The 21,563-nt window shown below is 41.1% G+C and overlaps 2 protein-coding genes across 4 annotated transcripts in view; one reads left to right on the top strand and one right to left on the bottom strand.

Annotated features, from left to right (window-relative positions):
- The window catches only part of LOC118805807 (dedicator of cytokinesis protein 7-like), a 51,315-nt gene that overhangs the window by 17,587 nt on the left and 12,165 nt on the right, over nt 1-21,563 (top strand). The window contains exons 15-36 of one of the 3 annotated variants that reach the window (XM_036566870.1): nt 5,864-5,981; nt 6,821-6,891; nt 7,008-7,146; nt 7,460-7,561; nt 8,664-8,750; nt 8,839-9,070; nt 9,524-9,688; nt 10,096-10,268; nt 10,798-10,899; nt 12,359-12,445; nt 12,639-12,734; nt 13,857-13,997; nt 14,153-14,266; nt 14,392-14,562; nt 15,974-16,113; nt 16,375-16,544; nt 16,735-16,883; nt 18,022-18,204; nt 19,761-19,887; nt 19,974-20,058; nt 20,365-20,461; nt 20,627-20,761. In XM_036566870.1, the coding sequence (XP_036422763.1) occupies nt 5,864-5,981; nt 6,821-6,891; nt 7,008-7,146; nt 7,460-7,561; nt 8,664-8,750; nt 8,839-9,070; nt 9,524-9,688; nt 10,096-10,268; nt 10,798-10,899; nt 12,359-12,445; nt 12,639-12,734; nt 13,857-13,997; nt 14,153-14,266; nt 14,392-14,562; nt 15,974-16,113; nt 16,375-16,544; nt 16,735-16,883; nt 18,022-18,204; nt 19,761-19,887; nt 19,974-20,058; nt 20,365-20,461; nt 20,627-20,761 (2,884 nt within the window). The remainder of the gene's footprint in view (nt 1-5,863; nt 5,982-6,820; nt 6,892-7,007; nt 7,147-7,459; nt 7,562-8,663; nt 8,751-8,838; nt 9,071-9,523; nt 9,689-10,095; nt 10,269-10,797; nt 10,900-12,358; nt 12,446-12,638; nt 12,735-13,856; nt 13,998-14,152; nt 14,267-14,391; nt 14,563-15,973; nt 16,114-16,374; nt 16,545-16,734; nt 16,884-18,021; nt 18,205-19,760; nt 19,888-19,973; nt 20,059-20,364; nt 20,462-20,626; nt 20,762-21,563) is intronic. The other 2 variants (XM_036566873.1, XM_036566872.1) reach the window with 2 other exon arrangements.
- On the bottom strand, nt 1,546-3,792 carry si:dkey-114l24.2 (uncharacterized protein LOC107990273 homolog). Its single transcript, XM_036566874.1, has 4 exons — nt 3,257-3,792; nt 2,310-2,459; nt 1,907-2,023; nt 1,546-1,796 (listed from the first exon to the last, which is right to left on the bottom strand). Exons 1-4 carry the CDS (start codon nt 3,551-3,553, stop codon nt 1,785-1,787), a joined length of 576 nt encoding a protein of 191 aa, XP_036422767.1. The 5' UTR covers nt 3,554-3,792; the 3' UTR covers nt 1,546-1,784.

Raw genomic sequence — 21,563 nt, 5'->3', positions numbered from 1 at the left:
TGTTTACCAAGTGTTTATATAACATACACATTATATACTTAATCAGTGGTCCCAGCTCCTCTTCAGTTGAAGCTGTTTTGCGTTTATGCAGCTTGTGGATTCCTGTTACAGTAAAGGATCTCTAGGGGAACTGTAGCTTTCCACTTTACTGTTGCTTTTATTAGTTTGCTCATCGTTGTTTTATGCAAAGCTCACACACACCGTCCAGCTTAAGCTTGCTGAAGATATCTTCCAGTGTTAATGCTACTGATATTACACTGACATCAGCGCTGTGCTTTGCTTGTAAATAATACTTCAGACTTGATATATGATAATAAACAAATTTACAATGGTAGTAGCTGGCTCAACTGGTTTTATCAAAAGAGCCATCAGTGGATCATTTAAAAGCTGTATGCGAATGAGAGGACTTCAGTCACGGTGTCAGTCATAGCAACACACCGCACACAAGCAGCCAGGCTTCAGGCTGGAACTATGAAGAGTCAGTCTAGGATGTATTAAAAATTAATTAAGTTTATCGTGTTATCTTATTAGCGCATTAATGTTGACATTAGTGCTGTAAATACATTACTCTGTGATCTGCATGGGTGACCTTGACCACCACCTCAGATCAGCAAATATTAAAAAGTAATATCACAGTTCTTACCAGCCATGAATCGATGTTGTGCTTGTGAAACATTTTTTTCTTTTTTTTAAGCCTGGCTTTCTCGTATGATTCTGCTGCAGATTTGCCATTGAAAGCAGGTTTAATAAAATAATATTAAGCCCAATATTTGCATGACTAAGTTTTTCACTAAAGCTGGAAGTTATGTAATTTTATAAATTTTTAAAAAGGGAGTGTCCACTATTTTTCCTTGTAGTTTGCAAAGAAAAAAGTTAAATGTGCAGTTTGCTGTTATTGGAATATATTATTATATAGTAAGTGTTTTATAAGTTATGTTATTACTTTAATTTGTATGTTGGAGAGGAGTAAGTATCAGATATTGATATTATATGTGTTTTCTTTTCTACCTAGAAAGGACAGAATTTAATTAAATCCATACTGGGCATGGAAAGTATTGCAATTATTTTTTGGGTGTTGGATAAACTTGAAAAGCTAGTGGAAATGATTTAGATAACAATACATTTCAAAGACAGTCCATTTATTTTTGTAGTCCATACTTGGGTATGGAAACCATACTCTTTCATTTTTGTATTATCACATCTCATATCACCATTGCAATAATAAACAGCTTTATCACATACCACATATATTCTCTTACATAAGTTAAAACGAGACATTTGCATTTGTCACTGGAGCTAGGCTTGAGATGTAATTTGCCCCAAGCCAGTGTAGCGGTTTTCCTGCTTCAGCACACATTGAATTGTTAACTGCTGCAAAATGTGATATAGTGCTTTCAGGACTGGATTTCAATAAGGGGGACACTAAGTCTATGTTGTGCTTTGCAACGTATTGCATTCCATTGTATACCACACTGCAGTCGGTGCGTTTCCCCTTCTTTGTTATTTGTGACATGTAAAAAGAGTTTATGAAACAATAAACCACCATTCAGTAAAAAAGAAGTTTTAATTTATTATAAGTTAGAAACCAAAAATACAGTGCATAAAGTCGGACACAAAGACTGCCTCTAAATCTTTAACATGAGTACAAAGGTTAAGATACATCTATTTACATTGTACTGTTTTTGAAAGAGCACGTGTAGATTTTGTGAAGGTATATGGGAGTGTTGATGAGCCTTGTCCTCGTGGGTAAACGTCCTCGTGATGTTCCAGAACACTGTCAAGTGTTACGACACAGACTGAAAATAGAGGCAAGCATTGACATGAGTTACCAGTTTTGCCAGTTACTGATGACACACGTACTTTTAGTGAACCATAGAGTGGAACAGCGGAATGAAAGCTCACTCACGTTTGTTTGTTTCTGTAACTCTGCCAGCTGCTGGTTTTGACTTTCCAGTTGCTGTTTCTGTTGCTGCGTCCAGCTTATCAAGTCATCTAGAAGGGTGTTGTGCTTCTTGGTTGTCTCCTGTCATGAAGATATTTGAATAATTGAGAGATTTCTTTCGATTTGAACTGAAACTTTACAGTGAAACAACGGGTTCAGGTAGCATTTTGATAGTGTGGCTAGATGAAGGTTAGCAGGGCCAATTAGCAGGAGCTCTTGCTGCTAGAGGCAGAGACATGTTTAGCATGTCAGGACTAGGCCAATAACAGTCTTTGGGCAAGACTCCTAATAAAATATCTGCCAACCGTTGTTGTTGAAAACAGTACATTGAATACAGGAGACTCAAAGAGGTGGTGTGGCTACACACCTTCAGTGCTCTGATTCTGTCGGGGGTGAAGTTTGTCAGGTCTGCCTCCAGGTTGATCAGCTTTTGCTTTAGCTCGGCATCTTCCAGCTCCACTCTGTTGACCAGTCCCCTGTACTGCTGAGTCTGGGCCTGTAGCGCTGCCGTCTGGGCCTGCAAAACACAACAGCTGTTCAGTTCTTTGCCCTCCTCCTGCTGCTCCCAGTCTAATACTGCCTGCAGCTGTGTTGTATGTTTATTTTTTCCCCATTCTGTTAAAACTATGGTGGTTGTATAGTGTTATTGTCTTTCTGGCTCATAGCTAGATGAAGTCCTGTAAAACACTTCCAACGTTCCAGGTCCACGTTAGCACATTGATTTTTTTTTTCTTTTGCCTCCATGTGACCTCCCAAAGGCTTATCATAGCTCAGACACTGGTCAAACAGCCAGTATGTCCCTGTTTCTACTAGCTGCCTACCTCAGGGGTGTCCAGCTCTGGACATAGAGGGCCTTGGTTCAGCACAGTTTTGCTGCCTGATTCACGTCAGTAGGTTTATATGCCATGCACCCAACCCCGGGCATCACCTTTCTGCTGCCTTTCGCAGCTGTCATGCCTGGTGATCTGGCGCCTGGCACAGTTTATTTACGAGGTGCTCAGTGGTCTTGGAGATCTACCATCCTAGAAAGTTCAGATCCAACTAACCTGTCTGTAATATTTAAATGTCCCTGAAGGCCTTCATTACATGAATCAGGTATGTTGTTGTTATTAGGGTTGGAGCTGAACTCTGTGGGGTAGTAGATCTCCAGGATTGAGCACTGCTAATTTAGTACATGAGAGGAAATAGTCAAGCTGTGCGAGACTGCAGCCTTCCAGGACCAGAATTGGACACTTCTGGCCTTTCTGCTTGGAGATCTTCGCTGCAACCCCAGACTCACAAAGTGTTTATGTGTGTTTGATGGCGTGTCCTCACCTGGATGAGGCTGAGCCCCTCTTTAATCTGGCCCTCGCTTTGAGCAGCCTGCTCTGTGTCCCGGCCCAGGCGCTGCACCACACTCTCTATGTTGCTAATGGCACGGGTGACTCGGGCCAGCTTAGCTGCAGTGCTCTGGTACATGTGGTGCAGCGACTCGCTGAACTGCAGCACGCCGTACATCAGTACGTTCACCTCGTCCTCCTTGGCCAGCCTGGCCTCACGCTGCACTCTCAGCGGAGATGAGGACACCCCGCATGCCCATACACAAACGCAGATGCAGAGAATGGCCCACATCCTGGGGTCACTGCAAAGGGTTGATGGAAAATGTGTACCTCTTCTTGGTTGACTGAGATTCTGTCACTCGGCTTGTCAGTAGAAGTACGATGGAAGCAAAACTGGTGTCTTAGATCTGAGACGGGCACTCATTCAGTGCTCATTTGTATAGTGAATCTTGGCTTTCTTCCCTTGCTTTCTGCCTGTTTTTTTTTTTTTAGCTGGAGCACTGTGTGCCTCTAACTGGCTTATGGTGACCCACTGGAGCTCTTATATGCTCCGTGGTGAGTGTGGAGCTGAGCTGAGCTGAGGGCCAATCACAGTAGCAGATTATGTGTTTGTCTAAGCGTGTGACCTTGTGATGTAGTGCAGGCAAAAGGTCAAAGCTTGGACATACCAACCTGCACTTGGTCAGGCTCATGCCACATTCTTTCTTAGCCTTATTCACTTAAGTTCCTAATTCACCCAATAGAATTCATTCCATACAGATGATCTACTGTGATGAACAAGATATTTAATTCAGTCCTATAGAAAATGTTGTTCATGCTATTGTATCTTTGTAAAGAGTTCGTATGGATTTCTCAAGTGGATGGGAACAAAGACAGAGGGGAGCGCATGCATGCTGCAATCACCTGTTCACTGTTTGATTAAGCCAAAAGTTAAAAGTTTTAAGGTCACGCTCTTTCATGCTTGTTTCATCATCTGCCTTGCCTTTGGGTCTTACTCAAAATAGCACATCCACAGTTTAATGCCCTTGTACACGTCGACGTCACCATTGGATATGTGTCAAGCTGTTCTTTGATGTTTAGGCTTGTTCAGGGTCCATTTGATCATTTTTCTTTTTCATTTTTCTTTAATGCCATTTCCCAGTTTTAATACTGGAGTACCTCTGCACATTTTAATGTTTTCCTTGCTCCAGTACACCTGACTCAATATCCTGTTCTCAATTTCTTATATTACAAATAACAAATGAAAACATGGAAGGTGTTGTCTAAAGTTTTACGATATTGTGTGCAGCCATGTCCATGATGTGACCATCAAAAAAAATGTCTCAATCCCTTATGAATAACATTTCAGATAACCTACGTTTTTCTGTTCTCTTTTCCCTCTGGTCGACGTATGTTTGTGTGATTTTACGTACCAAAAACAGCCTTAATTCATTTTAACATGATAAGCCTCTTTGTTACTATGCCTTTAAAACTGGTACATGTAATTGCCTTCAGTTCTGGTTGGCTGCCTTGTATTATAACTCTTTCAGAAATCAGTCCAGGCTGAAACATTTCTTTTGAACATTTACATTATTGGACTGGGGAGTGAACGGATACATGAAACACTTTAATAAAAGAAAAACGAAGAAGATTTTATTAGACTCCTTGCGTTTTCCATAGCATCACTAAACAGTTAATGATTTATCTTTTGAGTTTTGGATTTATTTAATCGTACATACTACCAGCTAATCGTCCTGTTCAGTATAGTGCTAACTTGGGGTCTCACTACTTGCTCTGTAAAAATATTTTGGTGTATTTTCTTTTATAAATACTTACATGTCTAGCTCTGCTTGGATGTCTCCATTTCACTTAATGTAAGATGCACTATCAGCTGCTTATTTTCCAGCGTTCACTGAGATTTTTATAGTCCCGTGCAGAAGTCTTAGGCATATAACAAATTGTTTAAAACCATTTATCTGGGCAAAATGTGTGTTGTGCTTGTAAATAACACCATATATATTAAAAATGATGCTAATAAACATGAAAACAGTAAAAGTGACTACTCAGCCTCATTCACCAACATCTTCTGAAGTTTTTTCTTAAATTAGTTCTTGAGAAAGGTCCTAAGAAAAAGTCTACGTCAGATTTATGACGTGTTCTCAAACCATAGAATTGTTCGAACCTTTGTATCTTGAGTGTCTGTGGAACACTTTGACGTATCTAGAACCACTACTTATTAATCTTATCTGTATGTTAATATTAGCGAGCAAATCTGTCATGTGGTTAAAAACATAATTCAAAGAGCAAACGAGAATACACAAATCCATTTTTTCCCCACACAACACACACTTTATTAGAATACCCAATTTGAATGTGTGTGTGTGTGTATGTATGTATGTGTGTGTGTGTATATATATATATATATATATATATATATATATATATATATATATATATAAAACCACACCCTACATTGGTTTAAACTGTGTGTATTAGAGCAGAGAATGCTGGACAGTTAAGGGGTAATTTGGAAACACTTTGTTATGGTGTTGACAGTGCTTGCATGACCTACAATAAGCCCCACTGTTTGCTTGTGAGTTCATAGATGTTGTTCTCTTTATAGGAACCTGCTGTACGTGTATCCTCAGAGTCTAAACTTCAGCAGTAGGCAGGGCTCTGTGCGCAACATTGCAGTGAAGGTGCAGTTCATGGCAGGAGAAGACCCCAGCCAGGCTATGCCTGTGAGTACACACATACGCAGTGACCCAGAGTACCTTAAGTGTTTTATGTTGTATTGAGTATATTTATGTAAGCTCATTTTACACTAAAATAATTTTTCCATCCCTTTGTCAAGAGAATAACTGCATGTCTCTAAAATGGTTCAGTAGGCCTGGCCATATTTAGGTCTCAGGTTGTCTCAATCATGGATTCTCAGATAGGGGAATTATGGGCCAATGTCTGTATCTGATTTTTCATGTACATGTCTCCAGATATGTTATATAGAGGTTTATAAAATGTTGAAATTGGGACTAGATCCACCTGAATTAGCATTATAGAGAAAAAACATTTATTTGTCATGGGTTACAAATCCATCAAATAAATAAAATGCAGACGTTTTAGTACAGTAGCCCAGCGTCACCTAAACATTCTACTCTTTTGGAGTACAAAATTATAATAATATGGTAACATTGGTCAAATATGAAGATTTATTGTTACTATTCAGAAAAGCCTCTTGCATCTTCCTGTTCTAGCCTCTTTTGTTAAGTAATATTATGGAATTATGGCTGAAATGTTAACAAATCATGATATTATGTCCTGTTATTGTTTGTGAAATCATTTCCAATGGATTACTTAATGTTTGTGAAATCATTTCCAATGGATTACTTAATGTAATGTGCATCTTGTAATGCAAGACTAATCTGCATCTGCGCATAGTTCTGTTATCTAGAACAGATCTTTTACTTTTTTGTAGTCTGAAACCCTTTTGATTGAATGGCACCATGGTTTCAACTCTTGGCTGCCACCTAGTGTCATTTTAGAGGTAGTACTCAAACTCTGTATTTTCTATCTTTTGTATCAGGTCATCTTTGGGAAATCCAGCTGTGCAGAGTTCTACAAGGAGGCATATACACCAGTCATCTACCATGACAAGTAAGAGGCCTTACCTGCAGGCAGTTTATCATATATAAGCTGAATTTGATTATTTCTCACACACCAGTGTCCCTTTCTCTCTCCCTCTCTCCCTTTTTCTCTCCCTCTTTTCCCAGGTCTCCTGAGTTCTACGAGGAAGTGAAGATGAAGATTCCTGCCAATCTGACTGACAACCACCACCTGCTTTTCACCTTCTACCACATCAGCTGTCAGCCAAAGCAGAATACACCGTTGGAGACGCCTGTGGGCTACACTGTGAGTGCCTCCCCCTTTTTACGCCCCTTCCACTCCTCCCTAGGGCAGCCATATCACTTCAGGCACCCCCCTTTCCTGAATCACCTTTCTCCCTGTGACCTTCCGCCTAGTGCTACTTTCCCTTATCTCCCTGAATTCACTAAACTCTCTTGCCAGCCCTCTGCTGCAACATAGACTCTCTCTCTGTGCTATTTGAAAGTATATTTGTGTTCACTAGATGATGGAGAGTGGTATAGATGTGTAAATGAAGTGTGCTGATATAGATGTGCTTAAGCAACGGAAGGCTAACAGAAACCTATGTTGCTCTCTGCAGTGGATTCCTCTGATGCAGCATGGTCGTCTGCGCACGGGGTCCTTCAGCCTGCCTGTGTCTGTGGAGAAGCCTCCACCCAGCTACTCTGTCCTCACCCCTGATGTAAGACTACTGGTTCACAACCATGGTCCATACATATTTTGCCATTTTTCCTGCTTTAAAGCAATGTTTTAGATTAGTGTTTTTCAACAGAATCACAATCTGCCTCACCTGAATTATACCACCATTTATCACGAAAAGAAATTTTTGTGAGATTATGTCAAAAGTGTGGAGTATTTCTTTAACAAACCTGATCCAGCTGATCAGCTAATCAACAAGGCTGTGTGTTAGGAAAAGCACTAAAGCTTTGACCACACATATCTGAATATTTTAATTACGTTTAAAAAAACTCTTCATCCACACCAGCACCATTTTTGAAACTCTCTCCATCCACACATGAATGCAAAAACAGCTGTAAAACAAAATAGGAGGTGATAATTCCTCATACAGTTTGATGTCATACAGCCTAAGAAGACCATTGTGATTTTTAACAGTGTCGGTGGAATGTTTAAAAACAGCAGCTTTGACTTTGACTTTGACAGATTCTGTCTGAAGTCTGATTTCTGCCAGAAAATAAGTCTAGCTTTTGCTCCTGTGGGATTGTTCATGGCTATGACAAAGTCCTGATCAGACAAGGAAGATGAGTTTTAGCTTTTTTTTTTTAAATCTGACTTTGGTTAATAATCATCAACCTGCATATCTTTGGAATCATCAAGGATTTTTTACAAATTTGCAATCGAGTGGACAGCCCACTTAAAAGAACTGAGCGCAGGAAAAGATAAAGCTAAATTCAGGTATAGGCTTGTTATCATCCCCAAATTGCCATGCATACACAAACAGCCAAAATTCAGTTCTGGAGGAACGCAGTTTCCATATCAATGTTTTCAAGAACATATACACTTTGCCTGTCTACACGAAAGCACTGAAAAAAGCAGTTTCAGAAAGTTTAGGAAAGGAGGTTTTTTGAAAATCTCCACTCCTGAATCAGTGTTTCTGTGCGGACGGCAGGCCAAAACGCAGAGACGTAACCTAAGTTTTTCAGATATTTCCGCATAGACAGAGGCAAGATTGGCTAGCATTGTTTGCAGGTATCTAATTTGTTTATTGAACTGGGAGATGTACATTTTTCTCTCTGGACTGTGTGCGTATAAATTATGTGTTTCAGGTGCAGCTACCAGGAATGAAGTGGGTGGACAATCACAAAGGAGTGTTCAATGTAGAGGTGACGGCTGCCTCCTCTGTTCACACTCAGGTAACCGATTCAAGCTGCCACACAAACATGCTAAGCAAAAGTTTTGAGTTCCATGCAACATCCTAACATATATTTAATGTGTGTGTAGGATCCTCACTTGGATAAGTTCTTTACTCTGGTATATGTGCTGGAGGAATACTCCTTCCCGTTCCGACTGAAGGATGTGATCATTACTGAGGCCAACGTAGAGGCTGAACTGAAGGCCAGCATGGCTGCCCTGAAAGGGGCGCTGTTGGATACCTGTGTACGCTTCCTGCACCAGCTGCTGAACAAACTTATCCTCCTTATCGTCCACCCCCCTGTCATCGCTGGCCAGATTGGTATGTACCTCTTAGTCTTTTTCCACTGTCTCACATTCAATTCATTCTTTGCTTTTAATGTAAGTTAATGTAAAAAGATTTTATTCAAAGCCAATTTGGAGCATTTCTGTTGGTCCAGTCATCATGAAATTTCCACTCAGTGTAAAAGACATGCCTGGCTCAAATTATGCACAAAACTAAAAATTCCAAAAAATGGAGAAATGGATGTTTTGTTTTTTTGTGAATAGCAATGACATTTACAGAGCAAGTTGTGTGCAGCACACTGCAGTCAGTGCATAAAACCAAAAAAATAAACTGTAACTGAACTTGTGTTTAGTTAACAAGAATTTATATTATATCATATCTTCTCAAACTTGACGCTGGCTTTTGAAATACCTTTTTGGAACAAATGTGTATGGTTCCCGTCTTTTCTTATACCTGAAACATTTATTTCTTATCTCTGTCCCATCGCAGTCAACTTGGGCCGGGCTGCCTTTGAAGCAATGGCTCTCCTAGTCAACCAGATCCATAAGAATCTAGAAGGGAATCAGGACCAGCACGGCCGCAACAGTCTGCTGGCCTCCTACATCCACTACTGCTTCCGTCTACCCACCACAGAGCCTGCGTCTCCCCCTACTGGTGAGCCATCAAACTGTACATTTTAAATAGGTTTACCTCACTGGTTCCCACGCCCAGTCCTGGAGTACCTACATCCTGCACATTTCAGTGTTTTCCCTGCTCTAACACACCTGATCTAACTTACCAAACAATTGATAAGCCCTTCCTGAGTTGGTGTGGATGTGTTACAGCAGACAAAAAATCAAAATGTGCTAGTTTCTTAAAATTTCCCAGTAATATTCTTTGTTCCAGTTGGTGGGGGCAGGGAAAGTTCATTACTTGACTTTGTAATCTCGGAATGGGAGAGTTTAGGTCACATACATAGGGTGCCGGGAGTAATATCAACTGAGTAGGAAGTAAAAGTATATGAAAAGGTGATGAACCTGTTATTTGAGAGAGTGGCTGTTAACCTCTCCGTTACTGCTCAGTGGGTGGACCCTCCTACGAGCTTCCCATCCAGTATGCCACATTATCCCGAGCAACGGGTCGCCCTAGCAGTCTGCACCTGTCCCGCTCCAAGAGCATCAGCAACTCCAACCCCGATCTAGCTTCCACGCCCGCCTCGCCAGACGAGGAGGTGCAGAGAATCATCGGCAGCAAGGTGGGTCCCTCCCTTCATCTTCTCCCATGGAGCCCTTTAGTAATGGACAGTTCAAAGGCACCACCACCCAAATCTCTTTTTCATTACCCATCATGGGTATTTTTGGAATGCTTAGATTAGTATAATGGGTTTTTTGTATACAGTGAGAAGCTCTTGCTGTATAGCCTTTTCCTGTATGAGGGCCATTCTGCTGCTCTAGCCCTCCTGCTGCTTTTCCTGTTTATATGGGATAAAAGGAGCAGGCTCTTCCTGCACTGGCTGCTGGAGGTAGACGTGCATGCCTGTGGTTGAGCTGCTTCCTGTGCAGGACCACGCACTACTCTACTGATGATGATTTTACCGTACTCCACTGTAGCGATTTCTTTCCCCTCCCCTCCCTGCCTACTGACCATGTCCCCTCCCAGACTACTCCCTAGCAATCTGTCCAGTTTCAGCCTTTCTCCCGCCCTTCCTTATCAGTGCCCTGCTGACCGTACCCTACTGTGTCACTGTGTGTTTGTGTTTGCGTGTGTCGCCGGTGGATGAGCAGGGAATAGACCGCTCTCACTCCTGGGTTAACTCTGCTTATGCTCCTGGGGGCTCCAGAGCCGTGCTCCGACGGAACCCCAACTCCAGCTGTGAGCTCAAGCAGGTGCTGAATCTTACCCTATACCCCAATGTTAATACCCTATTACCCAATATCACCCCCTACTTTTCTATTGATACCCCATAGCCCAATGTCATCCCCAACTCTTCTATTAATACCCTATATCACAATGTCCTCACCAACTCTCTTATTAATACCCTGTTCCCCAGTATAATCTCCAACTCTCTTGCAACGTTGCCAAGTATTACCCCGTTGTCCTATTAGTACCCTATACCCCAGTTTCACTCATACTCTCCTATAATACCCTATACCCCACTATTACCCCATTCTTCTATTAATACCCTATACCCCACTATTACCCCATTCTTCTACTAATACCCTATACCCCAGTATCACCCCTACTCTCCTATTAATAACCAATACCCAAACATCGTCTGCAGCTCTCGTATTAATGCTGTGTACTAGAGCTGGGTAACTATTTTCCTTTTAATTATACCCTGTACCATGATTTCAGACCATAGTGTTCTATAAATCACACCTTTATCCGTCAGTTTCCTGGACAGGGATTAAGCTTAGTCCAGGACTACCTTTTCCTTTCAGTAGAGAATCTCCATTCAGAATATTGTGTAGTTCAAGAGACTTAATCCATGTCTTGGAAACTAACTCTTCAAATTCTCCAAATTCCCCATTTTCCTCTTTTCCTCCCATGCTGTGTGGCGGGGCGTGTGAGACATACATGTAAATATCTGTGTGTGGTCAAGTTTACTCTTCATCCATCACCTCTCCATCCATCTTACTTCTTTCGGTTTTGGTTCTTTGCTCTTTTTTTTTGAATGCCTAATTTTTCATGTAACAGCTTTCTTCATGCTGGTTTCTTGTAGGGCTGAAAGATTAATTGTTTTTATATCGAAATCACAACTTGAAACAGCACAGTTCTCATTTCATAGCTTACATTAACAACAACAACCTTAACAATTTAAGGTGGGAATATTTAACCTAATGATGTGGAGCTTGTGAACTGCCTGTAGAGTAGTTAAACCATTCAGAAACAACCAAACATCCATGTGCTGTATACATGTCAACAGAACCAAACTACCTGGGTGTCTGGCACGCTGTGTTCAGCATTGAAGCATATAAATCAGTTGCAGAAGAATTCCTACTTGATATTTTCCCCAAATCATTCAGCCCTAGCTGCTTGTCAGAAAGATAACATGAATGGTTAGAAACATATTACTGTGCTTGATAATCATATTCATAACTAACTTTTGAAACTGATTCGCAGCAAGTCATGGGGCTTTATGGGGAAGTTTCTGTTCTGGTTTAGAACGGTAGTATTCTTAACCCCGGGGTTCCTTTTTGTTGGTAGCTTTTCTTTTAGTTTTCTTTTCCTTTCAGTTTGTTTCTAAGGGGTCCGAATGCCCTTGATTCCATCAGAGCATGCTTCCTCATTTTTTCATTTTCTCCCTCATCATCCTCATCCTCATGCCCATGGCCGCTGCAACAGGCCAGCGAGCGGGGCGCTAACCGCATGTCGGCCTTCATCGAGAGCGCCTCCTTCCTCTCACCACCTTCCAGACACATCGCCAGGAAGGTAAAATACACACCACTTTATTTCATCCCTGATTCATCTTGCCATCATTCTTTTCACATCTCTGCGTACCTGTGTGTTTATGTGTGTGACTTGCCTGAGATAAATTGAGTTTGTTTGTGTGTGAGGGTGAATGGATTTGGTTACCATGTGTCTATATTTTGGATGTGTGGTAATATCTGCTCTCTGTGCTTAGTTACTGCATGAGGAGCTGGCTCTGCAGTGGGTTGTGAGCACCAGCACAGTGAGAGAGGCAGCACTGCAGCAGGCCTGGTTCTTTTTCCAGCTCATGGTAAGTCTCACACTCACAAATCATCATCTCCTCTCTCAGTAGAGAACTAGAGTCCTGCCAGTAGTTTGCCTCGAGTTATCTATGTTCCCTGGCAGCGTTTAATAGTTATTCTGATTACTCAGTGAAATCGTTTTGTCACTAATTAAATGAATCCCATTTCACATCTTACCATGTAACACTGCTTGAAATATAGCCCAGCGAGTGGAGTGTTATCTGTAGTAGTCAGCATGTGAATTGAGTTGACAGCCAAATGAGCAGCACTGTATTATTGCTTTTGTAGATAATTAACTTGCTTTAGGATTGCAGTCACATTGGTATCTGGGTATAAACTGTAACTACCTGTTTGTAGTGGATGTTAAAACGCTACATCGGTGCTATCAGTGAAATACATTTTTGATTTCATTTGTCTTGTGAGAAGTTATTGGTTTATTTTAGGGCAGGCAAACAATAATTAATAGTGATTAATCACATTTTAATTTATCTCTTTTGTCTTCTTTTCTCAAATTTACCCTTAAGAAAGCATTTAAAAGCCAGCTATATCAGAATGTATTTATGACTTTTAATGATATTATTTTCATTTTGGGAATTTCACTTGAACTTGAAAATCTTGTGATTTCCATATTGTGAACATTTTCCAGTTTTCATCACTGACGTCTTATTTATGCATTTTATTTAAAAATCGAATAATGTTTAAAACAATAATCAGCTTACGTGGTCACCAAGTAAGTTAACGCAGTGCATCATTTTCGATGCATCATTGAATAAATGATGTCTAACAGTTGAAAAGCCGTTAAACAGTGCTGCTAAACAGGAGAGAGGAGAGTTGGCATTAGCTTAGCTAGCATGGCAACAGCTCTGCTCACCACAGAACAGGTTTGATTCTGGCTAACTAAAGCAACGATGTTTAGTTGGAAGTGTCAAACTAGGAAAATGAGTTAACAGTGTTAAAAAAAAATTGGTAGCGTCAGTTATCACATTGTTGGTTATTGGTATTATTTGTTTATTATTAAGTACACACAGAATTATCCAGGTACATGTTTAAACTTCACCTCAGGGCTTTGCTTTTCTCCACCTCCCTGAGCTTCATTTTACATGTTTAACATGTGAATCTCTCTCTCTCAGACGAAGAGCATGGCCCATCACCTGTTCCTCACCTCCCGGCTGGACATCCCAAGACGCCAGCGTTTCCCTGATCGCTTTGTGGACGATATTGCAGCCCTGGTGTGTGCCATCAGTGCAGACATAGCCAGCAGATACCACAAGGTAAAAGCTTTTATATAAGAGTTAGCTCTCAAGACTGACCCCACTCTCCAGTTTCGTTTAAGGCATGTCTAACCCTAGCTGTTTTATTGGCTCAGCTGAATGAACAGGTATAGCAGTTAACACTCAGTGTGTGTGTTTGTGTGTCTGGGTTTCAGGATGTTGAGCTTGTGGAGAGATTAAACAGCAGTCTGGCCTTCTTCCTCAATGACCTGCTTTCTCTCATGGACCGAGGCTTTGTGTTCAACCTCATCCGCTCTTACTATAAACAGGTATGTGTAAACACACTGATGTGAACACAGACATTTTTGCATTCCCAGTATTTACATACAGCACAATTCAGTGACATTTACTTGCAATTACAGTGCCATTGTTTTTTTTTGCTGCATGTGTCCAGATCTCCAATAAGCTGCACACAGCACAGAACCCCAGCTCTCTCACAGCTCTGAGGATGGACTTCATACGTATAGTCTGCAGTCATGAGCATTATGTAACTCTCAATCTGCCATGCTCTACTCTCAGCCCTCCTGCCTCTCCCTCACCTTCTACCTCCTCCACCACTTCACAGGTAGGTTATACTAGGACTACGTAATACATTGTTTGTTAGTCATTATAACTTGGGCCCAACAAATAGCAAAATTTTGTGGCCAATACCGATTGAAATTCCGATAACTGAAAATATCAGCTGATGTAATTTTATATTTATACTTATATTTTAATGTTATACTTTATTTACTACTGTAAATACAGTATAATCCATATACTATATACTCTGTACTCCAGTGCTTTACAGGCAAATATATTTGTGAGTTCTCGATTATCACTCTTAAATAACATAACCTCTTCTATCACCTCTTTTTTACTTAATATTCATTAATTCTCTTCATCAAACAGTTTTATGTTGTAATTTGTTATTCTCAGGCAAAAAGATGAAATGTTTTATACTTACCATAATGGTGTTTTGTGTTGAGATTCACCTGTTCAGCCTGTGTTGTCATACAGTTGTGTGCAAAAGTTTGAACGTAGTCATTCAAATTGCTTGTGTAGTTTTTGTTGAACCTTAAATATGATATTATAAGCTCATTTTTGTGCACAGTTTCTATTTATTTTCTAGTTTTAACATATTGTGAGGAAATAAAAAATAAAATATAACATGTACCATAACATTTCCACTGGCTGCATTTTATGTTTTATTTTTTCCCACAATTCAGCAAATAAATAGTAATTGTGTGTTGAAATGTGCAGCAGTGTGTTCTCTGTAGAGGTTGTGTAAATATTTTCGCTTGCAAAATCAACAGTGTACAACTTTTGCATTGACAGTATAGTTGAAAGGAGAGTGCCTCATATTGAACGGCCCTGTGGTGCAGCAGTCAAGGTATCGCAAGTTTGAATCCTGATGGTGCTGCAACCAATTATTGGCCAGTAGAGATATTACTGTGGGTTAGTAACATCAGCCGATATTATATCAGTCATGCCATAGTTATAACGATACTGGCCTTTGCAATATTTATATCTCAGAAGGTTGCAATTTGCAAATGAGCCCTCTAACCAGTCACAATGTTGTTTGTTGTGTGCTGGGAGCATCTTAACCAATCAGTGTTTTTGTGGGTGTTCTGATGAGTTATTCATAAATCCAGCGAAACTAAATTATTCCTGTTAAAATAGTGGAGGCCAAGCACATTGCAGCCTCCTATTCATTCATTCACACACACCCACACACACATCTTTTTTTTTATCCTCTTAAACTTTTGCCATGCTTCTTCCTCACATACCGCACAAATACCATGTGTGTTGGTGATGATGTGTGAGCAAAAACTGGAAACTGTCTGCCTGGAAGAAAGATACCAAACAGAAACAAATAGAGAAAAAAGCAAAGGGAGCAAGACTAGATCAGTCACATGTTTAAATGAAAGTGACATTAAAGATGTAACATTCAAGTCACTTGTGTTATTCTATTCTTTACTGAATTTTCTTTCCAGAGTTCGGCCTTCTCTTGTCCGATGCAGGACCAGGGTGTTGTCACCATGTTTGAGTTATCTGTACCCTTTCGCCAGCAGCACTTCCTGTCTGGCTTGCTGCTTTCAGAGCTCGCGCTCATCCTAGAGCCGGATGGAGAGGGGTGAGCATGCACACACTTGCGCAGACAAATTTATATTCCTGTCTTTATCTGTGGGGGAATCAAATGATGCTAAAAGATGGTAAGGCAAAACTAACCTTGACCTAAATCTTTTTTTTTTCCCAAAAAAGGTGCATTTTTATTTAGAAAAAGAATGTCCCCACAATGCCCCCCTTCCATCATCCTGGGGAATTTCCCTACAAAGAGATAAAAACATGCGTGCAAACTCCCTTCAGCCTAACTCGCTCCCGCTCTCTTCCCCAGTGTTTTCTTTTTGCACAAGAAGGCCATCAGCGCAGTGCACTCTCTCCTGTGCAGTCATGATGCGGACCTACGCTACACCGACCCCCAGGTCCGCACTCACATCGCCCAGCTTTACCTGCCGCTCATCCCCATCGTCATGGAGACGCTTTCTCAGCTCCATGACTTTACGGGTAATCTGGCAAAATAGTCCATCCTCCATATTGTAACTTCCAGCTATTTTTAACCTCTTCTTTTAACCTCTTTTGAATAGTCTTTGTTCTAAAGGTCAGGTTGTGCTCTAGACAGAACAGGAGGCGGCCTTTCCCATCCTTTGTTATTGTTTATTTATATCATTTTGTTGTTTGTTTACTTTCCTTACAGATACCTCACCCCAGCGCGTGCGGCACGCCTCTGCACTTGTCGACGATGGTGATCCAGACAACGGCACCATCAACCCATCTGTTGCCATGGCAATAGCCGGTTCCCCACTGCCCCATTCTAAAGTCAATCCATTCACTCTGCCTTCAGTGGTGAGCATCTCAATGCTGTGGAGTTTACATATTTTCTGTGGTGTTTATCTGGAAATTTTTGTTTCGTATGATGCATAGCTGAGTATATATTACATTTGCAATACTTTTGATGGGAGGTGTTGACATGGGTAAGGAATATCAAGGCTGCGTGATGTACCTTCTAGAATGTTCCTTTCCGAATAAAATGAGGTCATAGCTGCAGTTCCCCTGGTTCACCACCAGAATGTTTTGAAGAGACATCTTTTGTCCCTGAATATTTTTTCACCCTTGCAGTATTGCTCTCTGTCACTAGGTGGCTTGTCCCTGGAATCTAATATTTTTCACTGATGGCTCTCCACTAGGGGGCTTTTGTTGAAGTTTTTACAGTATTAATGACTTGCATATGGTGGGGAAATGAGGGTCATGTTGGTTGGTTTTCTGTGACAAAAATGAATGCTGTTTTTTTCAATAATCGTTACACCCTTTGGTAAACATTAATGCCCCAAACCCAACATGTTTTGCCATACATCTTTTCCTCTGAACGTTGCCAGATCCTCTGAAGGATCATTAAGGTTATTAAGAAGCCAAAATATGGATAGTGCTACAAGCGAAAACTGATGGGGGGTGTGCACAACACAAAATCAAGTGTAGACCAAGTGTAAATGCATTTGGTAAAATCAATCAATTTACAATCCAGATACAAATCCCATGAGACAACCAGTTGTAAATCAGGGTTAATATGATCAATATGGCAGAGATCAGTAAGATGTATCAGGCTACACGAAGTGGAAGACTAATTCTATTCATAACCAATGTTACACCTGTGTCTTTTCTGATTGGTGCCTTGTTGTGGCCTGCTGTGACTGTTTGGCGAGTTCAGGGGAAGAAGGCTCTCCACTAGGGGGCTTTTGTTGAAGTTTTTACAGTATTAATGACTTGCATATGGTGGGGAAATGAGGGTCATGTGTGTCTGTGTGTTTGTTATCTATGTGGGTGTGTGAGGACATCCTTTGAGCATGACTGCCAGAATGGGCCTCTGTTTTAACACAAGGGTCAGACAAGGGAGAGACAAGCCTGCACTGTGCAATTGTGTGTTTTGAGTTAGTGTCAGTGAGATGTAAAACGCACTGAAAGGTGTCTGTGGTGTGTGTTTGTTCAGGCGGGTCGTCAGTGCAGCACTCTCTCTGCTGAGTGCAGCAGGACTCTGCTGGTGAGTGTGCTGTGGGTGCTAAAGAACGCTGACGCGGCCTTGCTGGAGCGCTGGCTCTCAGAGCTCTCCGTGCTGCACATTAACCGCCTGCTCGACCTGCTGCACCTCGCCATCTCCTGCTTCGAGTACAAGGTACCGCACCCATGCACTGTACGTAACACTGTGCCAAGCTGTGAATTAGCCAAATCTCGTAACTCTGAGTAACTTCCAGTATGTACGTTTTGGAAGTTGTGAAGGTTTTATTATATTCTTATTAAAATATAAATAAATATTAGAGAAAAAATAAAGATCTATGCACTCCTGTCTGTGCTTTCTAAGAGCTTCATAGTGTGGACACAGTGCCATATTCTAGTGAATCCCAGCCCTAGCCTTGTCCCTGGAATAACCTTGCCTTGGATATTTTTTTGTTTTCCATGCTGATCCAACACCTGATTCGACTAATCAGCAACATAACAAGCCCTTCCTGAGTTAAAGTGGGTGTGTTAGAGCAGGGAAAATGCTAAAACATGCAAGGCAGGACTTTGCCAAGAATTAAGTTGGAAACTGCTGCTATGTCGCAGTTGCAACTTGACTTCTGTGACCCCATTCACACCTGGCCATTTAATACATTGTGAGTATCTGGATAGAGATTATCCACATAAAAATGCAGGTGTAAATGCACTCAGGACACATTTAAAGGGATTTTAATCTGATCCCTTAACCCTCTTTAGGAGGTGTTCTGAGATGCATTTCAGCCAGATGTTATACAAGTGTAAATGCAGTCATCTGTCCAAAACACATTAGACCAAATAATAAACTAAATTCCTCCCAGTACTGTGACAAACCCTCCCTTTGCTGTTTTCCATATGGGGCGGAAATGCCCGCTGAACTGCCACCACTAAACAGAGGCGTTGTAGCTCTTTCAGTTCAGCTCTTGGTATGAGTTTCTCCTCTGAGTTTAAGCCAGTTTGGTTAATCTATACTTCACCTCAGTGTTATTCACTGCCATGCTATGGTACATTGCATTTCAACGCACTAGGTCCACGAGCATGATGACTAATCAGGAGCTTAATTGTTTTAAATAACAGTCAACAGCTGTCTTCTTGTAAACATTGGTGCAAAGCTGGTGTGAGGAAATGAATTGCTGCATGCAAAGTTGCCCTTTTTCGAGGCTGCATCCATCATTTGAATAGACTTCTGAAGCCGTGTTGTCATTCTGAAGTCAGGGCCATGCCTGTATTAGAACTTCTGGGTCTTAGTTGGTTTTCTGTGACAAAAATGAATGCTGTTTTTTTCAATAATCGTTACACCCTTTGGTAAACATTAATGCCCCAAACCCAACATGTTTTGCCATACATCTTTTCCTCTGAACGTTGCCAGATCCTCTGAAGGATCATTAAGGTTATCAAGAAGCCAAAATATGGATTGTGCTACAAGCGAAAACTGATGGGGGGTGTGCACAACACAAAATCAAGTGTAGACCAAGTGTAAATGCATTTGGTAAAATCAATCAATTTACAATCCAGATACAAATCCCATGAGACAACCAGTTGTAAATCAGGGTTAATATGATCAATATGGCAGAGATCAGTAAGATGTATCAGGCTACACGAAGTGGAAGACTAATTCTATTCATAACCAATGTTACACCTGTGTCTTTTCTGATTGGTGCCTTGTTGTGGCCTGCTGTGACTGTTTGGCGAGTTCAGGGGAAGAAGGCTCTGGAACGGATCAACAGCCTGACCTTTAAGAAGTCTCAGGACATGAAGGCCCGACTGGAAGAGGCAATCCTGGGTACTATTGGAGCCCGACAGGAGATGGTCCGCCGCTGTAGAGGTAACTGAATAGTGTGTCAGTGTGTCTTTCTTTGTGTTTGTGAGATGACTGTTTTGAGCTGGTCAGAACAGCTATGCTATTTGCAGAAAGGAGTCCTTATGGGAGCCAGGAGAATGTGCGATGGAGGAAGAATGTCACGCACTGGAGACAGAACACAGACAGAGTGGACAAGTGGGTTTCTCTCTTGATCATTTTTGCTCTGGATCTTTTTCTTGCGCTCACTTTATCTCTTTTCCCCTTTTGTTCTCACGCTCTCTCTTTCACACTCTCTTGCTGTGTTTTGCTCTTTTGTTCTCTTTCACTCTGTCTGTCTACCCTCCTCTCTCTCTCTATCTTTCTCTCTCCCTCTCTCTCTCTCTCTCTCGCTACATATCCACATCTGAATTCCTATATATGACTCAAGTTGGCCATTGACTTAATGAACTGCATAATCACAGGGTAGTACACTGTGAACAGTATGTGTGTGTGCATGTGCAGGACAAAAGCGGAGGTGGAGCAGGAGTCGGTGGTGGATGGAAATTTGGCGACTGAAGCCTCCTTAATAGTCTTGGACACTCTGGAAATCATTGTCAAAGTAAAGGAACCTCCCCCTCGTCCTCTGTCTCTCTCTCTCTTGCTCATAGTTGCTCTCTTCCACCCTCTGAATCACTACATGAAATTGAGTTCACATCTGAGAATGTATCTGTGTGTGTGTGTGTGTGTGTGTGTGTGTGTGTGTGTGTGTGTGTGTGTGTCTTAGACGGTGGTGCTGTCGGAGCTTAAGGAGAGTGTGCTGGGTGGGGTGTTAAGAGTTCTGCTCCACAGCATGGCTGGCAACCAAAGTGCCCTCTTTCTGCAACACTGCTTCAGCACACAGAGAGCTCTGGTCTTCAAGGTGTGTTTATCTTATTTAGAGAGAGAAAGCTTGAGTGGTATAGATACATTTGAGTCACCGTGAATGCACTTTTGTGTCCTAAACAAATAAACAGTTTGTCTGGCATAGTTTGAGGCAGAGGTGGGCAATATGGCAAAAATGTAATAAGCGATGCGCGGTGACATTGGAATCATATCAGCTTCGGCAGATACTTGCTTAAAAATTTCAGCATTGGACAGATAATACGATTTGAGTAATAATTTAAATATTTGAAATTTGATGACATTTATTGTGCTACTGTTAGGCAACACTAGATTATTATGCTAAAACGTCTGCATTTTATTCAGTTTTCCTGCATCTCTAACCCTCTACAAATAAGTGTTAGATTTCTGTGTAATTTTAATCCAGGTGAGTCGTACTTTCTCCATTTTCTGTTTATATATAAGCATTAACAGGCATATAATCTGATATACTGGATCGATATTGGCACCAATACTGACCTTATTAAATGGATCAGGTATTGCCAGACATTACCAGTCCCCTAATGACACTGATCCTTTGACACAGTTGCTCTAAAATCAACGTATGTCACTGCAACACATAATGCACATCAGATGTTTTCTTTATGAATGCTCCGCTAACAAGTTATAATGACAATTGCATTACAGATAAACTTGTTTAAGGAGATAGACCGAGTATAAAATAAAATAAAAGCCTCTCTTTTTAAAACGTGAAAGTGCATCAGAGTAAAACTGCAGGAGGGCTTTTCTAATTCTGTTGTGCTTCAATTTAATGAAGGCTAAGAAAAGTAAAATTCAGATTT

The sequence above is a fragment of the Colossoma macropomum genome, unplaced genomic scaffold (assembly GCF_904425465.1).
Source record: "Colossoma macropomum unplaced genomic scaffold, Colossoma_macropomum, whole genome shotgun sequence".
Classification (NCBI taxonomy): domain Eukaryota; kingdom Metazoa; phylum Chordata; class Actinopteri; order Characiformes; family Serrasalmidae; genus Colossoma; species Colossoma macropomum.
Note: the sequence above shows the minus strand (reverse complement) of the source record. Positions and strands in the feature narration are given on the sequence as shown.